Source organism: Rhea americana, unplaced genomic scaffold, assembly GCF_003343005.1.
Source record: "Rhea americana isolate MKP2758 unplaced genomic scaffold, rheAme1 scaffold_136, whole genome shotgun sequence".
NCBI classification, from domain to species: Eukaryota; Metazoa; Chordata; class Aves; order Rheiformes; family Rheidae; genus Rhea; species Rhea americana.
In genome coordinates, this window is record NW_028185439.1 from 2,415,911 (window position 1) to 2,437,591 (window position 21,681).

General features: G+C 49.6%; 1 protein-coding gene across 6 annotated transcripts in view; it reads left to right on the forward strand.

Annotated features, from left to right (window-relative positions):
• ST3GAL3 (ST3 beta-galactoside alpha-2,3-sialyltransferase 3) overlaps positions 1-21,270 on the forward strand; it is a 188,298-nt gene extending 167,028 nt beyond the window's left edge. For 5 of the 6 annotated variants that reach the window (XM_085298219.1, XM_085298216.1, XM_085298214.1 and 2 more), the window contains 2 exons: positions 1,631-1,777; positions 16,650-21,270. In XM_085298219.1, the coding sequence (XP_085154345.1) occupies positions 1,631-1,777; positions 16,650-16,739 (237 nt within the window). In that variant the 3' untranslated portion in view covers positions 16,740-21,270. Of the gene's footprint in view, positions 1-1,630; positions 1,778-15,106; positions 15,257-16,649 lie in introns of those variants that run through there. The other variant, XM_085298215.1, reaches the window with a different exon arrangement.
• The last annotated feature ends 411 nt before the right edge of the window (positions 21,271-21,681 follow it).

Here is a 21,681-nt window from a genome sequence, read left to right on the forward strand (position 1 = left end):
TGGCTAYCAGGGAATTAACTAAAGTAACCAGAATAAAAACAATATTGTTTGAGGAAGAAGTGGTCATTGTCTATGGAAAAATGAGCRGCCAGAACAAAATGACTCTGTTTTCTTTTTCCTACCATCTGGAATGGTGCAGAAGGAGGTACAAGGTCTTCTCATTTCAGATATGCACTGTTGCAATTGTACTGCAAATGCTTGAATTTAGTGTTTCATTCATTTAGACATAGCAGTTTTTGCAKTTTTTGCACTTTTTTCTCCAGTTCAGTATAATTTTGGTGCAGTACAGTGCACATGCAGTTCTTCATAGCAAATGAGTTGTGCTTCCAGCTCCAYTCATCTCGGCTAGGATACAGTGGAGTTCTTTGCTTGGAAAATGTTGGTTTGGGGGMATGGTCATACAGTTGGGAAGGAGCAAGTTAGCGTACTGCCTCAAGTTTGTTCCTTCGAGTAAGAGGCAGAAACTCAAAACATGCACTCCGAATCTGTTATAAACATCCGATGAAATGGCATAGCATTACTCCCCAGTTCAGGGTAACCCATTTTACATGCAAGATGGTTTCTACGTCTTAGCCAAGAGGCTGTCGCTCTTGATGACTGTCTGAGCRCCTCCTCTGAATCCGTGATACTTTTGATATAGCGGTCCTGGGTGCTCCAGCAATGAAGACAAGACAAGTGGGTGGATTTCTTAGCCTCTCCCTAGCCCCTGTGGATTCATCTGGTTAATAGGGAGTTAGAAGTGTCTATGAACAAAGATTCTATGTTGAAAGCACTCATCCACTGGAGCAGTTGTGTTCATCTGAACACACCAGGGGAGTTACAGCTCTACAGCACCACTGCCACAGGGCCTTGGTGGAAGCCAGATGAGATGGGAAGGGGTGAAGCTGGTCTTYGGGGCAAGTGGCAGGTCAGCAAAGAAGAGAGGATAGTCCAGCTGTCCATACTCACTGCTAGTACCAGTCTTTGTCTGGTTTCCCTCTGCTGTTTGTTTTCCCAGTATCCTGCGGCTAGGAGGGAGTATGTCACAGACCACAGTACCCTTTGCCTAAGGGGATACCCCCAAGCAAGCAAGGGATCTCAGTCCACACTGTTGATTGGGTCTGTCCCGTCTCCTCTCGTTCCCCTGGAACTACTTAAGGACCTGGTTAAACTGCTTTTGCAGTCACTAAAATAGAGATTCTATGTATTATTTCTCGCTTCTGCTTCTGTGTGGTGGCCCACTTGGGGTAGATACTCCTCCTTAGCCTAGCTGGAAGTCAGTAATATGTGCAGGTTTGTAATCTAGTATTTACAGCCTTTTTATTTTCAGAAACTAATGTGATTCGTATTGTAGCTCATCTGCTGCTCTATTTCCCRTCTGAATATGAGGAAAAACTTCTTTACTGTGARAGTAACAGAGCCCTGGAACAGATTGCCCAGAGAGGTTGTGGAGTCTCCTTCTCTGGAGAYGTGGACATGATCCTGTGCAATGTGGTCTAGGTGACCCTGCTTGAGCAGGTGGGTTGGACTAGATGATTTCCAGATCTCCTTAGAAGTGGTGGTGCSTGTGAGCAGAGACAATACAAATTTTGGTTGGTTATAGAAATGACTACCTGCTAATGACTTACATTCTTGCTTTCTTTCCTCTCAGAACATCCCCACCTTGGGAAGTGTAGCAATAACCATGGCACTCCACAACTGTGATGAGGTGGCAGTAGCTGGGTTTGGCTATGACATGAATTCACCAAATGCACCACTGCACTACTATGAGAACATCAAGATGTCAGCAATCAAAGAGGTAAGGAGCTCCTGCTGAGCACATCATCTCACATGTCTGCCCACCTTGCTGACTCCAGAGCCTGATGGGGACAGTGACAACAACTTACAGCTTTCCTGTATGGGTCAAAATGTAGCTCCACCCAGGCATAATGTGATTGCTTCTTCTCAGAGCAGTGGGGRAAACTTTTACATAAATGTTAACTGGAGAAGAGTGAAAGGAAACAGTTCTGCCCTAGGATTGAAAAGATGTGACCTGTTCCGTCTTTTTACTACTATAATTCACACACKTCTTTTGCTAGATGATCCGCTACTCAGCCCCTGTGAAATGTGGGGGAGGTGAGATTAGCCTATGCATGTTAGCTCTCAGCTGACTATGAAGCAGCAGTTAACTGGTGTAAACATATCCTTAAAGCTCTGCAKGGACTGCTCTCAAAAGCTAGATTTACCTTAGATACATTTGCTAGTACCATTATAGTGAAATGCACAGCATTTTTAGAGGAACCAAAGCTCTTGTACCGTGTAATGTAGCAGTGTAAACATGTCCTTTCTGATGAGTCCTTTCCTTGTGCCAAATTTTGACACTAGTCTCAGATACTTCTGTAGTGGGAAGTTTTCCTGTTTTTTTGGTAGAACCTAGTCAAAGATGTGGTCCAAGTCTTCRTAGAAGTGCTTCACCCCTACACTGGCTCCTAGATAGGGGAAACTTTTCTGTCTTACTCCATGCCGTGAAAAGAGGTGCAGTGAAAAAARGGGGATGTTCTGACGTAGGCAGTGCTTGTAGCCCTCTCCTGGCACTTACTAGTTGTTCACCTCAAGCGCTTTCTCATTGATCCAGGCCAGGAGGGAAGTTGCAAAGTTGGGCTTTTCCAAATCACAAGATTGTACATGTCTCAGGACTCTGACAGTCTGCAGACTGCATGACCTTAAGCCAACTGAAAGGAATTAGAAATAAGTCATTAGTCAGTTCAAGAAATTTAAAGAGCTTTTGTAATTATCAGAGCAATGAGGCTCTGAAACAGCCTCTCAGCAGTAGCCAAGAAACCAAACAGAGTTTGGGAAGAGCCTGTGTGAGGAGGTCCCCAGAGACTTCAGGGGACTGGACAGTGTGATCCTGAAGGTACCTTCTGGGTCTGTTAAGGCAGCCAGAGAGTCTGCCTTGCTCAGTGGAATAATCACAGATTTAATCTCTCGGTGCTGAGAAAGTATGTACCCATTTACAGGATTTAAGGAGAGACTGAGTAAGTCYATAAAGGAGAACTGTGTTGAGTTAATGTGTGCGGAGACCATATACGGTTAATGAAATCCCTAAACAGAAAATAGGTGAGGAGTATTGAGCTGCAGTAGTAGAGGAGGTATCACATTGGCTTGCCCTGCTCTGACTCTTCCCTGGGTATCTGCTTATGACCACCACCCTGAATTGGGACCCTGGTCTACACAGGCCCATGTCTGAGTTGGTACAGCTGATTCCTTAGTCRTCCAGGAAAGACAGCTGCATTAGGGCGAAAACTGATGCAGATGTGTGTCTCCAACACTGGGTGGAAGGGCTGTTTTCAGGAAAGGCTTCTGTCTGTGAGTCGACCCTCTGCTGAACTGACTGCCTTTGGTATAGAATCACTCTTGCGCATTTGCTTTTCCTGTCTCTTAAGGACRTCAGTCCCACAGTCTGCCTTGGTTATGGGAACATTCACAGGATTTACCATGTGCTAGACCTGCACTCTTCTGTTTTGCAACCTAGAAGGTKTCTCCAAGGTCAGGGATATCCACATAGAAGCTTCTGAGCTGACAAGAATGAAGTCTTCKTGCTCTAGACCCTTGCAAAGGCCAGTGGAAGAAGAAGGCAAAAGGAGCTGGGTGCTGGAGTTTCTGGTCCCCTGCTGCAGGGCAGGAATTAAAATGCTAGAAAGTCTCACCTCATAGCCATGGATGCAAATAACAGCCACAGCCTGGAGCATGCTAAAGGGAATGGATAGGCAGTGGCCCTCTTAGTGTTAGTCTTAGACCTAATCATCTTCCTGTTTCAAAAAAAAAAAAAAGGGAAAAAAAAAAAAGATAAACATCAGCAGCAGATAGAAAAAACTTTTACAAGAAACTTTTCCAAACAGTAATTTAGAGAAAAAAAGTCAGGAGACACCACTGCAAGAGGTCTGCAGTGAAGAGGATAAAGTCTACCATGAACTGCCTTCTGATTCCTCTGTCCCCTTCTCTCCCACCTCTCTCTACTTTGTTCTCAATTCCTGCCAGTGTGGTTTTGAACCATATTCTGAGCCCTGTCAGATCTGAATGCACCCTAGTGCTACTTTTTTCAGGGCCTGGAACCCCATCTTTTTGCTCCTGAGAGCCAGCTAGTGGGCATATCTTTGAAGTCACCAGTCCAAACTACTTGGATCCTTCGTTCCTAAGGTCACCACCAAAGTGAGCTGCAGAAGCCAGAGGAAGGCAGGCAGGAGGCATCCTTGGAAACTRTATGAGGTCTCAGGGATAAACCTTGCATAGCAGAGCGTAGTGGATTCCTACTTTGTGGGGATGAACATGTGAAAGGCAGCCAGTAGAGTCTCCTGGAGATAACAGAAGGTTTTTATCTTATCTGAGTTTGAYACTGTTAGCCTGCGAAAGAAGTGGTCTTTCTGATTTTGGATCTATCTTATCTCCATYTCTTTCCAAAACGGCTGATTGTGAGTGTCAGGATCAAAGTTAAGGGGGCCAGGCAATCAGTCGATGCCTGACTTAGCAGGCTATTGCTCTCTGGAAGCTGTCAGTCATTGTGTCCAGGATGTTCTGTACAGAGGTGAGGGAGTGTTGAAAGGTTCTGGTGAAGCCTCACTAATTCAGATGTCAGTGGGTTTGTTACCACAGCCAGGGCTGTTGATGAGAGCACTACAGGCCAACAGAGCTGGTTCTAGGAGGAAGGTTCCTGTTCCACTTGAAGACTGGTTATCTGATATGTCTCTGCCCATCTCATGCTCACATCCTCACCCACTGGCTCGYCTTACATTTTGCTGCCCTGGTACAAGAAAAGCCATCTGTTCCCAAGTATCAATAATTAATGCCTCTCCTGACTCTGCCCCTCCCAATATGACAAATTGTTTGYGGTATTGTGGAATGTGAAGAGAGGAGAAAGGATTGCATTTCTTCCTCTCCCATTTAATATTAATGGTAGCTGGTAATTGTTAGTCACCTGAGGGTGAAGTTGAAAGGGGAAGGGCATGATAGTTGGGTTGTATCTTCTGCGGTTGCCCTTTAAAGAACTAATAGATGGAGATCTGCCCCACCCTGGACTACRAGTGTCCAGCATACTCTGCTCAAAGAAAGACCTGCATGTGGTTTGCAAACCCGGAAGCTACCATACCTTTGCACCTTGTGACAAAATTTGCCTTTGGCACTAATGAAATGAGGTTGATCCAGAGCCAGACTCCACCAAGGCTTTTGTCTATTCCATCTGCTCTAATGCCCAAAGACCCAGGAGCATCTACAACATTTCCTTCCCTCTGGACCTCCTAGATTGTGCCCAGGCTTAGTTCTTCCTGGTTCTTATGTGCTTCAGTCCCTAAGGGAGCCAATAAAGCAAGCTGTGCACCGAAATTACACATGCATTTTCTTCGTTCTGTGCCTGGCCTGTAGACCACTGCAGGCTGGAGTACTTGTTTCAGGACACAGGAGAGGAAGAAGGTTTGCTCAGCAATGTTACAGCAGCAAAGCAGTTGCCATGGGATGGATCTGTTCCACTTTAACAGATGTCCTAGACAGAATTATTTGCAGTTTGGCTAGGCTTCAGTGGGGCAAAACCTTTATTTCTGAAGTGAAAGCCTTTTCCTAGGGCATTCAAGTGCCCCAGRAGGACTCTGTGGAGGCTGATGTACTGAGGCCGGCTGGATTATTTGGTGCAGTGCACCATTTGAAATCTTTGGGCATTTTCTGTTGCCGTCAGCAGGGACTGCTCTTCTGATAAGTAAGCAATAGGATAAGGAATTGCTAGGAGATGACCCATGTCTCTTCTGCACTCTGCCCAGACTTTCTGCYCTGCTTGGGCTGAAGAACCAGATTTCTTCAGGCTTGGGTACTTTTATCTTTCAAATTTTCTATAAAATTCTAAAATGGAGAGTGTTATGTAAAGATTGACTGTTAGTAGGGATGAAGACTGCATCCGTCTCAGAAGTGGACGTTTGTGGTCCATGATGGTCCAAAGGCCTACAGCTTTGCTCCACCTGCAACCATGAGAAAAGAGCAGGTAGTGCACTGGGCACAGCCTGGCTGTCTCACAAAATGCAGTTGTGTCCCAAAGGGCTCTCTCTGTTCASTGACTGGTGGGCTCCTCCAACCCAAATGACTGCAAAATCTTTAGTGTTTAAGCCTGAGAGCAGCTGCAGGCAAGCACTCCAGCTCCACCCTGAAACCACCACTGTCTTTACAAAGGGAATGTAAACACCAGCAGCGTCTTGGGTCTGGAGGTACTATATATGTGCATGGCTCATGGGAGCCTCTCCAGGAACATCCATCAACCCCCTTCCGCTGTCTCCTGCATCCAGGGCGAATGGGCCTGCAGGCAAAAGTCTGTCCTCTTGACAAGGTGTGTCACTGATTTACACTTGAGGCCTGCTTGACATCTCCCTGGACATCCTTGGAACCCTGTGACTCATCTCTAAGGAATTTGTACTGATTACATAAAAAAGCCAGTGAAATGCATTCGCTTGCTCACAGCTGGGCGGAGATGCCTCTCCCATGCCAAGACTGAGGTGATAAAATCTCTCTGTGGAAACGAATGTGATTTTTCCTGTTGCTCTCTGGGACTTGCTGTTGAATTTCCAAGAGGCAAAACAGGCTGCTTGAGTGTATACTTTTCCTTAGTCTTTGCTATCCCAAAGAAGGTAAAAGCCATCAAGGTCTAAGGCAGTGCTGTTATTGCTACCACAGAAGGCATCTGCCTCCACAGCATCTTCTAACACCTCCGACTCCCAAGGGCTGGACAGATGTTTCCTGCCCCAGTGGATAAGGCTCTGCAAGGAGGCAGAGGCCTTGCAGCTTTGTCCATGTTCCCAGTCAGGGGGAGGTATATGGTCTTGAGGCACTGGTTTGTTCCTCTGGGGCCCACTCAGTAGCATGGCTGCACAACATGTATGGATTCCCCTGCAAGAGCACTGCAGCTTGTGAGCACTCGTGGGAGCATGGGAGTAAATTTTCCTGGTGTACTCGTTGGGTGGCTGGCTTTCTCTCTGTAAAGAGAACAGCCCAACTCCAGAGAAGTCACAACAGTCTGCTTTAGCCAGGAGATGTCCTGGCAGACCTGTAGATAAGACCCAGGATACAGCAATCCTATGCTCAAAAAGTATACACTCAAGCAGCCTGTTTCGCCTCTTGGAAATTCAACAGCTAGTCCCAGAAAGCAGATAAGACCCTTATGTTCATAAGCACGCGTAGGGTCACTGGAAGCGCACTGGAGCAGTGCTTTCAGTGTTTCAGGCAGTGAGCTGGAAGGTCGGTGCTTGTAGTACAGAACTGATCCTCACTCACAGCCCGCTGCCCAGCACCTTCCCCTTTTGTCCTCCGTGGTCTTCTGTGGCTGAAGATGCACATCCCTGGCCTTCGCTTCACAGGGGTTATTTGTACTGTATGAACCCACTGTTCCTTGGTCTGCTGCTGGGAGACTACTCCCAGTAGATGACATGCGATTGTAGAAATTCTCACTGGTTATTTTTCAGCTCTGATTCTSTCTCTTTGTTTTAACTCTTTAAATGCAGCATGTCCAAGCGTGTCATCTCCTTTCAATTAGTGTTTTCCCCATTTCCAACAACTTTGCAACAGCTTTCAACTCTTGGCTGCTTCCATGAATGATGTACAGAAAAAGAATTAGTTGTTGTCAAAGTGTCTGCTCACTTGTTTCTGTTTTCTTGGTGGTGAGTACATCAGAGCTGAATTCTAGTATAGTTTGTTGTATTTTTATTTCTTGCTCAGGTCCTGTAGTGCTTCTTGCTCAACTATTCTGTAGATGTGTATTTTTCATACAGGTCGCTGTCTTCTAGTAATGTAGGGTAAATACCAGATCCTCAGGGTTATAGGGAAGGAAATATGAAGATAGAGATGAGAAAAGGGAAAATATTTTAAAATGGAGTGAAGGCTTTTTTGGATAAAAAAATGAATGAACTTGCCTGTAAGAATTACAATAGAACTTCATTACTATTGGCAAAACAGGCAGAAATTATGTCAGGATGGGAAAATGACAGTGTTTAAAATAGTAAAAACATATCCATGAGGAGTTAAAGAAACAGAGCAGAAGACTGTTAAATCATGAGAACAGAACACAAGACCAGCTCCCTGAATCTCTCCTCCATGTGCTCTGCCCTGAGATTACCAAAATGTTGCCTTCCTCTGCCTCTTGGTCCAGAGGTGAGCTTCAGCCTCTCAATAATGTCTTGCAGGAGAAGCATGTGAGCAAAGGCTCACCTCCGAGACCACACAGGAACTGCKCTGAGCCTATCTTCTCAGCAGCTGCCTGCAGATTGCTTCACACGCTTGTGACTGGTAAAAACGCAGACATGTGATTAAAAGTCTCCCTTATCAATCCAGGTCCCATCTGTGACATTTGCATCACGCAGTTTGCACCGGTTGCGCTGCCAATTGGCCTTCTTTTCATTGCAGAAGAAGATCAAGCGCCAGCGGCAAAGTTGTCAAAGGTGTCAGCTGCTTTGATACGGCTGTGTCGGGGGACTCCAGTGACTTGCAGCCTGACCTGAGGGGGAGGTGGTGGGACTGCCTTTGATGGCTTCTTTCTGATCATCGACTCCACTTCCCCTGCAGGTCTTTGTGGGATGCTGGAGGACACCATCCTGTAACAGTTTTTACTCAGTGTGTATGGGCTGTCACAAGGGCCGGGGAGGTGGCCTGCAGCACGCAGTGACACACAGCTTTGTCTCTGTCTCTCTTCACCAGCAGCTACCTCTCTGAATAATCCACAAACATAAAGTTTGGAGTCTCGGCCCATAAAGACACAAACAATAGGGCTTTATCATCATCCAGGCTCTCTCTGTGAAGCCACCCTTTGCATTTTAAATTAACGCGAGTTGCTTGGGAGGGGGTGACTGGGCTGCTTCAGGCCTCCAAGTACCTTCAAGTTTGTGGTAGCCAGCAAGAAGAACAAAACTCCTTTGAAAGCGGGACAGATGTCTTGCCTGGTGATTTATAGACTGAAAACACGGCTATTTGAGCCTGGCTGATGAATTGCACTTGGAGTACGAGGAATGGTTCAGCCTGAAATGGAGGTCAGCTTTGGAGGAGGAGGTTAGGGGCTGGGGCAGGGGCACCTCTGAAAGGGCAGGGCTTTTTCTGAGGGCCTGCAGTGATGACTGATGAAGTTTATACATTTTCGTCTTTGTTTAAAAGCCACCTGTCTGACAGCGCCTTGGTTAAACGACGGCCTCACAGGCTGTTTCTGTGCATAAGGACTGTGTGTCTATCTAGTAGAAATGTAGAAAAAATTGATGGGATAGCAGTGGTGGCTAGAGCACAGGTATTGTKTTGTTCAGTAGGGCAAAGAAATATCGTAACATTGTGGAGTACCATTGTGCACTAGTTAACAGCAAGAAAGATAAATAAGAAGTTGTAGCATGGATAAAAACAGACTAAGGGATTGGTCAAAACCTCTGTAGAAGACAGTAAAAGACCTCAACATTGAATACAAACCTCTGTAATGATGCTAGGTGCTACCAGAARTTGTGCTGCTACAGTTATACATTAGGAATTAATATTACTGTGAAGGGAAGAGTCCAGATATTCCCTGATATGATAGCTAATGTGGCTCTTCTCAAATGCCTTCAGGCCATGAGGGGACAAGAAGAGCTAATGGCCTTTCAGAGTTGATTTTACATGAGGACCTTGCAGAGGGTCATTTTAGGAAATAGCCTTTGATCAAGTGTTAATGCCTTCATTGTTAAATTAAAGAGAAAGGCAACAGAAGGGATTTTGTAATTCATATTTACCTTCAAAAGGAGGGAATCTGCAGGGCACAGCTGTGTTCAGACTGTGTGGCAGCGCCCAGCAGTGCTTGCAGGGTGCTCAGTAGCTCTGGGACACTTGTACAAACTCTCATCCTGAGTGCACACAGACCTCTGAATTTAGGCATAGCCGTGGAGATCTGGCTACCAAACACAGCWGCACTGGAGAGCTCAGGGACTCAATGCAGAGGGAACTTAGAATCTTTCTGTGTTGAAAGTGCAAAAACTGTCTGGAATTCACGTCTTCAGCAAGGGGAGAAATGACAGGAAAAGGCTCCAGACATAACTTCTTAAATAACTGCTTCAAAGTGATGTTAGAAGTAGCAGAGGAGTGGGAGAAGGCATCAGGCAGTGAGGGAACTTTGCCTTGATGGTCAGAAAGGACAGGGATGAAGTGAAAACTGGCAAAAGTCAAGCTGGATTAGATCTTGCAATGGAAAATAAAACAAATACTGCACAATCCCACTGCCATCTAGTTAATATAGAAGCCAGAAGAGAATTATCAGGGCAGTTGGCATCTAGGAACGGTGAAGGAAGTAAAAGGGGTAGGGACTAATGAACCTAGGTGGGAACCCTGTATGAATCAACATACTACCTCCATCATGGTGATATGGTGAACCTGAGAGAAAGAGTGAGTTAGTGAAAAGTTCAGAGAGACAGAAAATAACTGGGTCAGCAGTGAAAGGCAAAACCCATTTGAGCTAATGCACTTGGTGTGAGAGTCTGGAAGATCTCTTTTCCAAAAAAAGTGAGCAGTTGAGCCAATTAAACTTCAAATCCAGAGGAAAACATCTTTAATAAATCTATCAGGTTACATGTGGTTCCACAAGTTTAGATTATATTAGACTACAAATTTAGATTATACTGGACATAATACTTCTTCCTCCTTTCTTTTGAGGGGGAATGGGAACGAGGCAAGGAAAATAATCCTATCAACTGCGGGCCTCTTAATCTGACCTCAGAAATACTCTTCAGGACTTAGAGCAAAGTTTGAAAGAAAGAGTAATTAAATTCTGAAGGCAAATGCACYGTGGATTTAACAGAGGCAGATTACAAAAACTGATATATTTATTTGATTTAAAAAAAATTGTGGGGACAGAGGAAGTGTAGTTGATAGATCTGTCTGGAGCTCAGTTCAGTATTTGGCATTGTGCCATGTGATAAATTATTAGTTAAGCTTGAGAAGCTATGCTATGGTGTAATACCTGTATGCRAGTAGCCTCTGTAAAGGAGAAGACAACAAGGGGTAGCACTGAATGGGAGACTGGAAGTTCCCCCCAAGCTGATCATGTTTAGTATTTGCATTAATGATTTTTGGCACAGAAAGCAATGGTATGCAAGCAGAATTTGTGATGATACAAAACTAGGTGTGGGCAATACGAAGGAAGATAAAATATCATACAGGAAGACCTGGATCACTTTGAGAACAAGAATAAATTAGATGGGATGAAATCTAATAGTATGAATGGAAGGTTGCGTAATTTGGGACAATAATATGAATTTGGGTTTCTAAGCTGGGAAAGTGTCGTTTGGAAATGACAAAGCAGAACACTGAAAGATGGGGGCTCCCAGCTGTTTCAGGCCATGCAGCTCCCTCACCAGCCTGGCAAGTGTCCCCGAGGACAGGGAACAGCGGGCAAGCTGTGAAGGCTGTTATACTGCCGATGCTGACGCTGTCCTGGCAGGAGAACTGGGAGACTGAGGGTGCAGAGGTTATGAATGTGCCCGTGCAGCGGGATACAAGGAGGTGCACAGTGCTAGTGAAACTGCAGGTACGCGGATGGCCACACAGCGCTTTGTGTGCACRGTCTCTCCACCAGAACGAGACAAAGTGTGTGGGCAAGGCAGAATCAGGAAAAGTAAGCARCTCCAGAAACAAGGCAGTGAAAGTTAAAGGTAAAGATAAATTAGCACCARTGGGGTCTGGAAACCAGACTGTGTCTAGGCAAGAGACATTACCAATAAAGTACCACCTATTRCTACTCCTGGGGTCTCTGGGCAGATTTGCAGGGAGAAGTGCTGCTGGCTGGCAGGAATATGGAGGAACTGAAAAAACTCCTGCTTTACAGCCTGCTGTTTCTCCTGAATGTACTCCTTATTTACTTCACTCTCTAATTTAATCTTCCTGCATTTTATGAGATTGCCATATACTCGATAAGACTAATATGCACTGAAGTTCAGCCATTGCCCCAACTGTAAGTGATTGCAGATGGGGAGCTTACCTTCCTTGTGGGCTGGTCTCTGAAACATTTTTGTAGTCTTAAAATATTCTACTTGGCTGCTTTTGAAGGAACAGAGAAATAGTGTTTTGTATTTCCTTCTAGTATTGTCAAGGAAAAAGGACAGGTGGTGCTGGGGCATTTGCATAACTCTGAAAGGTGGCTCTAGCTGATGATAAATTTTAATCTAATAACTGTGACCAAAGAATCATACATCAGCCCCACTGCCACCTCTCCAGGATGGACAACTGAGACAGTGCGTGCACTTGCAGAGAGACTCTCCTGCTGCTTCTCTTCCCTCTGAGAAGAGCAAACATCAGCTGATCAGCTAGAGATCCGAAGCAAAGGAAATCCCAGCCTGATCCCCAAACAGCAGGAAGAGCTCTGGAGCCTCTCAGGGCACTCCTGGTGGAGCATGCAAGGATTTGTTACTCCTGCCGAGGGCTCAGACGAGCAGTGTGTTTATTTGCACAAGTGAAAGCAGTTGTGCACACCAGCTGRAGGCGAGCTGTGGTGGGGGGAATGGGCAGAGCCTCTCTGCCAGGTTGCAGGAGCAGCGGTGGCAGTGACGTGAGGTGCCAGGGAGGTGGAGGTGGCAGCAAATGCTCCAAGCTGCCCTGTTACTACCTGGAGATGCGGATCCACAAGAGCACAGGTGGAGTTTTCTGCCTGTGATGCCAAGGTGTAGCTCCCAGGCGTAGAGCAGGAGCTGTGTGAGCATAAATGGTTCCATGTGCAGGAATAGGAAATGAGGCCGAAGGGCTCAGAGTGTGCGGGGGAAGAAAGAGTCAAAGCAGTCAGAGGGGACAGTGAGCGACTTGCCAGGGAACCCGAAGTTTATCTCATGTCAGAGGGTAAGAAAAGGCTTTTTGCAGCAGCAGTGTCTGGAATAAACCACCAACACTGCAGCTGCTTTGTGTAATCCTCCTCCAGACGTGGATCTTGCTCGCAATGCAGTAGTTAAAATGCCAAAACGAGCACTCTGACGCCACAGCGCTCTCAGTGGGACGGGGGTGGACCAAGCATCCTGCTCCCACTCGGGACATTACCTCAGCTCAGAGACCTCCAGGACAACTTGCGTGTGAGTTTGGGTATCCAGAGCACCTTGGCTTACCTGAGCAGTGGGGGGCAAATGCTTGACGTGAGCAGAGGACTTTCCCTTACAACAGCTACAGCATGGTCCTGGCCCCGAAGTAAGCCTGTGACTGCGGTGCTCTGGCTTTTTATGAGTCCCTCCAAGCCTTGAGCCTGCCGCCTGCCAGGCGCCTGGCAGTGTGCGCTGCTCGGGCGCACGGGCTCTCTGCGCGGCAGCCCAGCAGCGTTCGGAGAGCGCCTCCGTGGCCGTGGCGGGTACGCAGGCGGCGTGGTGTGTGTCCTTGCAGCCGAGCTGCAGGCACGGCGAGCGCAGACCTGGGCCAGCACCTCACTGCCTGTCAGTAAGACTCAGCTTCCCAGGCAGGTTTTGCGGGGTATTTTGGTGGCTTTCCCCTGCCAGTGCCAATGAGAATGGAGTGCCTGCAGTTTTGAAAAATCTGCCCCAGATCTTCTCCCTCCTGCGGCCGCTCGCGCTGGAATGCGGTTTCCTTCGCTTGATTAGCCTGTCTGTCAGTGTGGTGAGTCCCTCGCCTGTAATCAGTAACCTGAGCTAGTGCTGAAGACATGCCTCATCCCTCCCGCCTGACGTGCCCCATCCCTCCTGCTTGCATTAGCATCAGGTGCTCGGGCACAGGCTGGAGCAGCGCAGCTCCGAGAGCTCTACAATTGCTCTCCATTGGGGGGAATTAAAAACCCTTTCTCATCAGGAAATCCTCTTCCTCTGTGGTCTTTCATTCAACCGCAAAATGCTTGTGAGTACTTCCACAGACATCAGCAAGAGCCATGGATCGAGAGTGATACTAAATTCCCTTTTTATGTGGCTTTCTGCTTGGAAAGAGGAGTCTGTGGCAGTGACCAGTGTACTGGGTAGTTTTAATGCTAAGCAGCCAGAGGTGTATTTATCTTGCCATCAGCCTTGTGGTCAGTAGAGTAGCCAAATTTAGCCTTAGCTTAAGAGAGTACAATTGTGTCACCCAAAGTTTTGTCACCCAGCTCTTAACATCTTGTACTTAAGTTCCTGCTCCACTCTTACCTTTCACACAGGCAGATTTCTTCTAGCCATCAGATAAGATGCTTGTGCGTGACCTGAGCTGACGTTTTCGGTGGTTTGAGTTTGCCTAGTTTCCGTAGTTTCCTTACGTACCAAAGGATGCAAGCAGGTCATGTTGGGTGAAACCAATTGGCTTCTCTTACTGCTCCATGAGGCAGAAAGCCACGAAGGAGGGATCAGCCTGTGCTCTGACATATCAGGCACAGTCAGGCTCCCCAGTGCTCCCCAGGCTTTGAACAGCAAGTCCAGCCAGCTCTGTAAATTAATGCATCAAGACCCGGTCTTCACAGGATCACCCTTGTGCCAGCAGGCAGCTGCTAACTGCGTGTTGGCGTGAGCTTGTGCACGCTTGGCTGCCTGGGCCGGTGCTGTGTGTGCTCGTAGCAAAGGGCCGTGGTGTCAAAAGTGACACCGCTCTATGAGAGAGGCTGATCACGTGAGCCCCCCAGGTGACAGGCCACATGTGGGAGTGCTTTCAGCACGCCGAGAGGTCCCAGCTGTCCTGCTCCAGATGACAGGCAYGTACAGCCATGTTCTCACAGCTCCCCCTGCTCCGTGCCTTCATCTCTTTCTGCGGTGCTTTTTAAAATCCATGTGCTTTCTTCCCTGTGCCAGTTTTCGGTTTCTGCTCTCATGCTAGCAGAAGCCAAGCAGCAAATTGTTTTGGGATGTTGCCTTTTCAGTTTATAGATAGGGTCTTCTGTATTTTCAGAGCCCCGAAGAGTGCCACTGCAGATTACCACGCGTGGCCCTGTTGTTACTCTGTTCTGGTGCACTTGTCGGAGCATCCCTGTAAACAGTGTCACTGGAAGCGGAGGAAGTCAAAGACTTCTTTTGAACACAGGTTGCAAGATAAGACCTACCTGAACTTTCCTTAGCAGCTTTAACTTCATCATTTCTATGCACTGAGGGGGCGGAGGTGGCTCGTAAATACACAGCAAGGGGAAGAGACATGTTTCCAAAATATGCTGGAGATTTTATAAAGGGACCTTTGGTTCCAGGGACCTCTTGACAGCAGGCTCCAAGCTGTGACCAGAGCTGTCAGCCAGTGGGACAGCTTGTCCCAGACAGGACTGGACATCCGCAGATGACAGGACACCTGTACACAGGTTGTGTATGAGGAATACAGCCAGTGTGGGACCTGTGCTCTTCGGGAAGGTACTCAGGGTTCGGCAGTAGTCTCTGAACGGAGTTTGGATGCCTGTGAAGAAGTACCCTTGGAAGGCATTATTTGACTGATAATTTGCTGCTTGAGGCCACTTCAGAGAGGCTTGTATAGATGGATTTCATCATGTTGCAGATCTTATTTAGAGCCCAGATTATTACTGGCTGGAGCACTGGGATTCATTTCCTATGATTCTTGCCATGTTAGGAGACCTTGGGGGAGTTGCTTTTCCCTGCTCCATCTCGGCCTTCCCAGGGGACAAACTACTCACTGCTTTCATTAAGTACTTTAATAGGACTGGCGCTGTGGGGTGGTGGCAGATGCTGTGATCACTGCTCAAGCCTGCTGCAGGGAACACATCTGGGTGGGCTGACAACAGCTATAGCAATCACTGCTCTGACATGCTTGGCTGGGAAATGTGACCATTTCACCTTTCGCATTGTATTAGTGTAACCTTTAGCATGTGGTTTCCTGCTGGTACAGCTAGCAGAGGCAGAGGGCCTGCCTTAGCGAAGCTGGGCTTGGAGCTAGCGGCCCCAGTTCTGGTGTGGAAACCCAGAGAGAAGGAGCATTTTGTGCCAGAAGACTCTCAGAGAGCAGGCACACAGCCAGCAAGTTCTCAATGCTGTAAGGTGAGCGTCATTGCCAACCTACAGATGCGGATTTTTTCTTTCGTCTGATTCCTGGGCTGCCCCAGGTGATCCCAAGTGCACTGAGAAGGGACCACCRCCATCGTGAGGCAGCACCCCCACGTGTTGCCCAGAGGCTGCCCTTAGCAAAGAGCTGTAAAAGAAGGAAACGTGCCCTGCTACCTTACTTTCTGCCACACTGTTCCTCCAGTCACACGTCACCATTTATGCTGTGCTGCTGGACTCGTGTATGGTGGCCTGGGAGGACACTGTAACCAGTTAGATCTACCCCAGGTGAAGGCACCTGGAATGCCTAGATCTCACCATGCCAAAGAAATTCACGCAGCCTGTGCCAACAGGAGACCTCCTACCTCAAAYATGTGAGTCTGCTGGCTATATCTGCTTTGCATACGAGATGGACATTAGTCTTCAAGGGATCTGTTCTGCAGCAGAGCCTCACAGCTGTCCTGGAAGTGGTACAACCACCGGTGTCTCTGATGGCCTATGCTTACCCATGCATGGCAGCAGGTAGTCTGCGCAGCACCACACACACAGCTGGCACTTGCTGCTCAGAAACAGGCCAGCAAGGTAGTTTCTTAGCTGGCATTGGGAAGGGGCTGGTAGCAAGAGCAGAGAAGGGGTTCTTTAGCCTAACCTACTGCACTGCCTCTGCTGACATCTCCTATGGTGTGGGAGCATGCTTATCCAGGATAGYTACTGACCTCCTCTGTCTTTTCCATTTCCTTGCAGTCCTGGACACACAACATCCAGCGGGAGAAGGAGTTCTTGCGGAAGCTGGTGAAAGCCCGAGTCATCACTGACCTAACCAGTGGGATTTGAGTGGCTGCAGCCACTGCCTCAAAGGGAGGGGAGGAAGACACATGCTGCAGCTCTGGGAACAAGCATTGGCAGCGCTCTGCAAGAATCCCACCTCACTGGAGACACGCAGAGATGCCCAGGTGCTCTAGGACGGCCTTCTCATGTTGCCAGGCTGCAAAGGTTGCATCTGCTGCCTCCAGTCCTAGAGCTGGCAGGAGGTGGTCATGGAACTGAATGGGCAGTTCCTGAACTCTGCATTGCAGACGACTCTTCTGTGTCTAGAATTAAAGAGGAAAGACTCAGGAGAGAGAAGAGAGGTTTATGAACAGAGCAATTCGTGCCAAATGGGAGGTTGTGCTGCCCTGAAGCAGCAATGCCTGAATGTACAAAGTATTATTTTTTAAAAGAAACTCTGCTGGAATCGTACTAGAAATACCAAGGTGCAAAGCAAAGTCTGCTTGTGCACAGCCCTGAGAAAAGCTCGGCCTTTCCACGCTCCATCTGCATTGTCACTGGCCTCAGGCCTTTCCCCAGGAAAACAAATCCGTCCAAAACTTCAGTGTTGTTGGTGCTGCTATAATTTAAAGGGAGAATGGCTTTCCCTCATTCTCTACTTGGAGTTTCTGGTTGGAGATGAGCATGGGTTTGTTTTTCTGTACTTTTCCTTGCTTCCTGCGTAGAGGAAGCAGCAGCAACCACTTATTTGGCTGCATTTTCCATAGCTGTTGCTCTGCCCTGACCCCAACATGGAGCAGGGAGCCAATGGCTTTCTCTGCCTTCAGCAGACCCTCACTGCATTCCTGCCTGTCACAGCGTTGAGGAGCCTGCCCTGTTGTGCTCAAGGTTTTCAGGCCTCTTGGTTTGTGCAGGACCCTTGTGGAGTCCATGCAGACTGGTGTCACCATTTCTGGACAGCATCTCACTTCATTTTTGTGTGGGAGAGGAGTAATTTATTTTTTGGAAGGAGGTCAGATCTTGCGTGGAGATCTGAAGCTTTACAGTGTTTAAGAGCAGGCAGCCGAAGATATGTTTGTTTCACGTTCCTGACTCAATCGTGTTCCCTATTTAAGTGACTTGTAACCTCAGTGATGATGGAGCCTGCTGGCAGGGGTGAGGGGGCCTGCTGGGAACTCTTGCCATCTGCTTGGCCTCTGCTCACTTCATTTCTGAGCTCCTCCCGTGCTACTCTAGCACTGCTGCTCCTCCTGTTTTCAGGAGCGTATCGCTTCCTTTGCCGTCTTGGTCCTGAGATGCAGTATTTGCACATTTGATTTGTATACGTACTTCAAAGGAGCTGGAATAAACTGAGCAGTGTGGACAAGTGTGAGGCTGGTGGGGTGGTCTTATCTGTCTGGAGACTGTGGGCAGAATGGAGCCTGCTGGGGGAATGGGTACAGGTCCAAATGCGCTCACACTCTCGTCTAGCCTGAAAGGGGCCAGACTGTACCTGCAAAGGGGCAGCGTGGACTCCACGCCTCAAGCCAAGTCCCTGTGTGTCAAGGCACCTGTGTGCAGCCAGCCCTTGGGGAGATCAGTGGAAGCGGTCTCCAGGAGGGGTGTTAGCAGGACTCATGGTCGTGGCGCTGTATCTGATGTTGTCCAGAGGACTGCAGTCTGCCTTGCTCTCAGCTGGAGGGGGAATGTAGCCCTCACATGGATGAATAGGGAAAGGATGCTCAGAGCAGGGCTTGCATGGGTTCCCCCAGGCCACCTCTGCCCCTGTTGCCTTGCAGTGGGTGACGGTTTCTGGGCTGAGACCCCGCAGGGGATGCATAGGATGGGACAAGCGATGAAGCAGGCATGGGGCAGAAGAGCAAACTATACAAACTGGTTTGAGACCAGCTCCAGAAGAGGCAAGTCTGTCTCGACATGGTGCTGGCCACATCCTCAGCTGGGACATGCCCCTCAGGAGCCTCTCTTTTGTGGGGTACCCAGTATGCCCATAGTCAAGGAGCCTGCTCGGAGGTGAGTCCTATCCAGCTTCTGGTCGGGGCTGCTCCCTATCTAGTAGTCTGGACATAGCTCAAAGATCCTGCCTCTTCCAGGCCCCAGAGGGCAAAGAGAGGCTGAGAGGCTCGCTCTTGCCCTTGTCCTTGCCTCCTCATCCCAGCCCTGCCCCAGTGGCTCTGCCTGTCTGTCCAAGCCAGGCAATCCCTGCTCCCCCYAGGGACTTCTCTGCTCTGGCAGTTCCTGCTCCTGGGATTCTCCCTGGGCTTTCCTGCATGCTGGGCCAGTGCCGTGACTGGCACTTGTTTGAGTATTCCTTCCCCCTCCCCCTCCCCCTTTTTTTATTCCGGTTGGAGGAACTGGATTTCCAGGGCTCTCACCAAGTGACATTCCCTCTGTGGTCCCTACATGCTGAGGCCCTCCCAAGGCGACAGTGGGGGGTCTGGGCTGGAGGTTGTTACTGAGGACCGGGTGGGCACTGTCGTCCATCTTGGAGCTTGAATTGGGTTTCTAACCAGCTACTGCAGGAGCCCTGGGGCAGTGATGGGCAGTGTCCACATGACTGTCGAGCTGAGATGTCAGAGAACAGGACAGCCACAGCGGGGAGGAGGAAGAGGGTTAGGAAGAGCCTTCAGTATCAGTGCTGGGCCCTTCTCTACCCCTCAGAGGAGCAGAGACATGAGGCCGTTCAGGAGGGGAATCRTTTGTGATTCCCCTCGTGCTCGCTGTTGCAGACAGTGCAGCACACAGTGACAAACAATCTCCTGGACACCTGGACAGCTGTGACCATCCTTCTGTGCTGTGGACTGAAGACCTGGACTAGACCTTTTGCTAGAAGGATCCTGTGGGCCTAGGATTAGCTGCAGGGAGTGCACCCACCCACTGAGACTTACAGTGGCATTGCATTTAATTTTGTCCCTTTTATCCAACACTACAACATTGTGGAGCACCTTTATCCTCTGTCTCACTGGCTCCAAGCCCTTGGAGGGAACATCTCCCCTACTCTGCCTTCCTGGTGGGAAACCCTCCCTGCAGACCAGGGAGGTGACTCCAGTGGCGATCTCTAGGCAGAGGTGCCCAAGCTAATTAGATAAGTCCATGGCCTAGAGTGACTGCGGTGGGTCAAGACCCCATCTGCAGGCAGAAGGCGAGAGAATGGGGAGTGCTGGAGACTCCCTGCCGCTGCTGTCTCCGTGTGCCGAGGAGCTCTCGGCAGGGCCCATGGTGKGGTCGGACAGGGCAAGCCCGCGGCCAGGCCCCGGGGACGCTACCGGTGCGTGCCCCGGCCCCGCTGGCTCTCCTTCCTGGAGGCCCTTTCTTTGGTTCATTGCCCACATGCACCTGCAGCCACCTCCCGCCCTCGGAAAGGCTGCAGCCCTGCCAGCCCGAGCGGTGCGCGCGGGTCAGGGCAGGGTCAGTGGGACGGATGCGAGTCTTGGCCTCTCCCTGCCGTGACTCACCTTCTCGTCTTGGAAGGGAGAGCCCAGGGGAATTCTCCGCGACCTAAATATAGAGCAGGGTTGCCTGACGCCTCTGACGCGCTGCTATGCAGAAGGGCCGTTCTGGTGGCAGGGAACCTGCCTGGAGAGAGGCTGGGGAGGTCAGGGGTGCRAACAGTCCTGCGATGTGGGAGAGCCCAGTGCGGGATGCTGCCACAGGGTCTTGCTCCTGCCTGGGCAGAGAGCAGGTTTGAGGGTGCTGCTGGCCTGCAGGGACACTGGCACGCACCAGCTTGGGGGAGAAGGGCTGCGGGGGAGCTGCCACCGTGCTAACTGCAGCATGAGCAGGTGCCACCAGGCTGCTCAAGCACGTGGGGCGTGCAGCCCTCCCTGGTGCCACTGTCCCAGCATTGAGATCCCCCACCAGCTCACCCCAGGGCAGGTCTCCAGCTCACACGTGCCAAATGGAGGCAGCAGGGCAGGATCCGCTGCTGCCCAGCATCCCTCAGCCCAGCACTCCTCGCTCCAGCGTCCTTCCACCAAGTCTCCCTTGGTCTGGCATCTCCAGACTTCCAGGGATTCCCTTGTCCTGGGGGAGAGCAGCAGGGAGGGCAGGAGGCCCTGCCCCATTGGGCTGCTGGGGCACTGGTGGGAAGGTGCCAAGCCAGGGCTATCTGTCCATCTGTGTGTATCTACCTGGTGGTGTTGGGGAGCTCTTCTGCAGCCAGTGGGCAGCCCAGGTACAGGCAGCACCTGGGACAGGCAAGGGCTTCCGGGCTGCCTGGCACGTGGAACCCGCTGGCTCCCTTGCCACCAGCGCGGCGCGTGCAGTCAGTCGGAGCATGTGTCACGCGAGCAACAAAGTATTACCGACACTTCCTTTGGTGTGGGCGACGCAGGCGCCTGCCCAGCTCCCCTGGGCGCCAGCTCCCCGCACAGCCTGCGGTCCTGCAGAGGCTCGCTCCAAAGGCCAGAGAGCTYGCCGGTACTGTGTGAAGCTGAGAAGCAAGAACTCAATGAGTTTTTTAAAAAATTAGTTTTAGTTTCTGCATTTTTTTTTATTTTCCCCTCTAGGCAGGGAGGGCAGGAGTCTTGTGGCTCCTCCAGGCCAGCTTATGTCACATCAATTCAGTCATATCACAGAAGCAATAAAGCTATCAAACAAGCTCGGCTGGTCTCTTTCTTCTGCTGCCTTTAGCCCTTTTGARGGGAGGCATAGGGATTCCCCTGCCTGGGCTATCCCAGCCTGATTTAACTCTTGACTCCTCCAAGGAAGTAGCCTGAGGGCTCCTGCTGGGAGACCACAGCAGGCCAATCCCAAAGGCCGAGGCACTAGGGAGAAGAGAGGGCTGTGGTCTTTCTTGGGGGCAGCCAGAGGGGCTGCCAGTCCTGAGCCCATGGGATTCCCGCACGGCGCCTGGCTCTCTGTCCCGCTTGCTGCACGCCTGGCACCACGTTCCCAGCACCCACTGCAAGCCAYCGGGAAGGCACCCAGGACCCGTTCTCCCATACCTGCCAACATGGCACTCCATGGGGGACAGCTAGCAAGGCTGGACACCAGGTTACCCACTCTGATC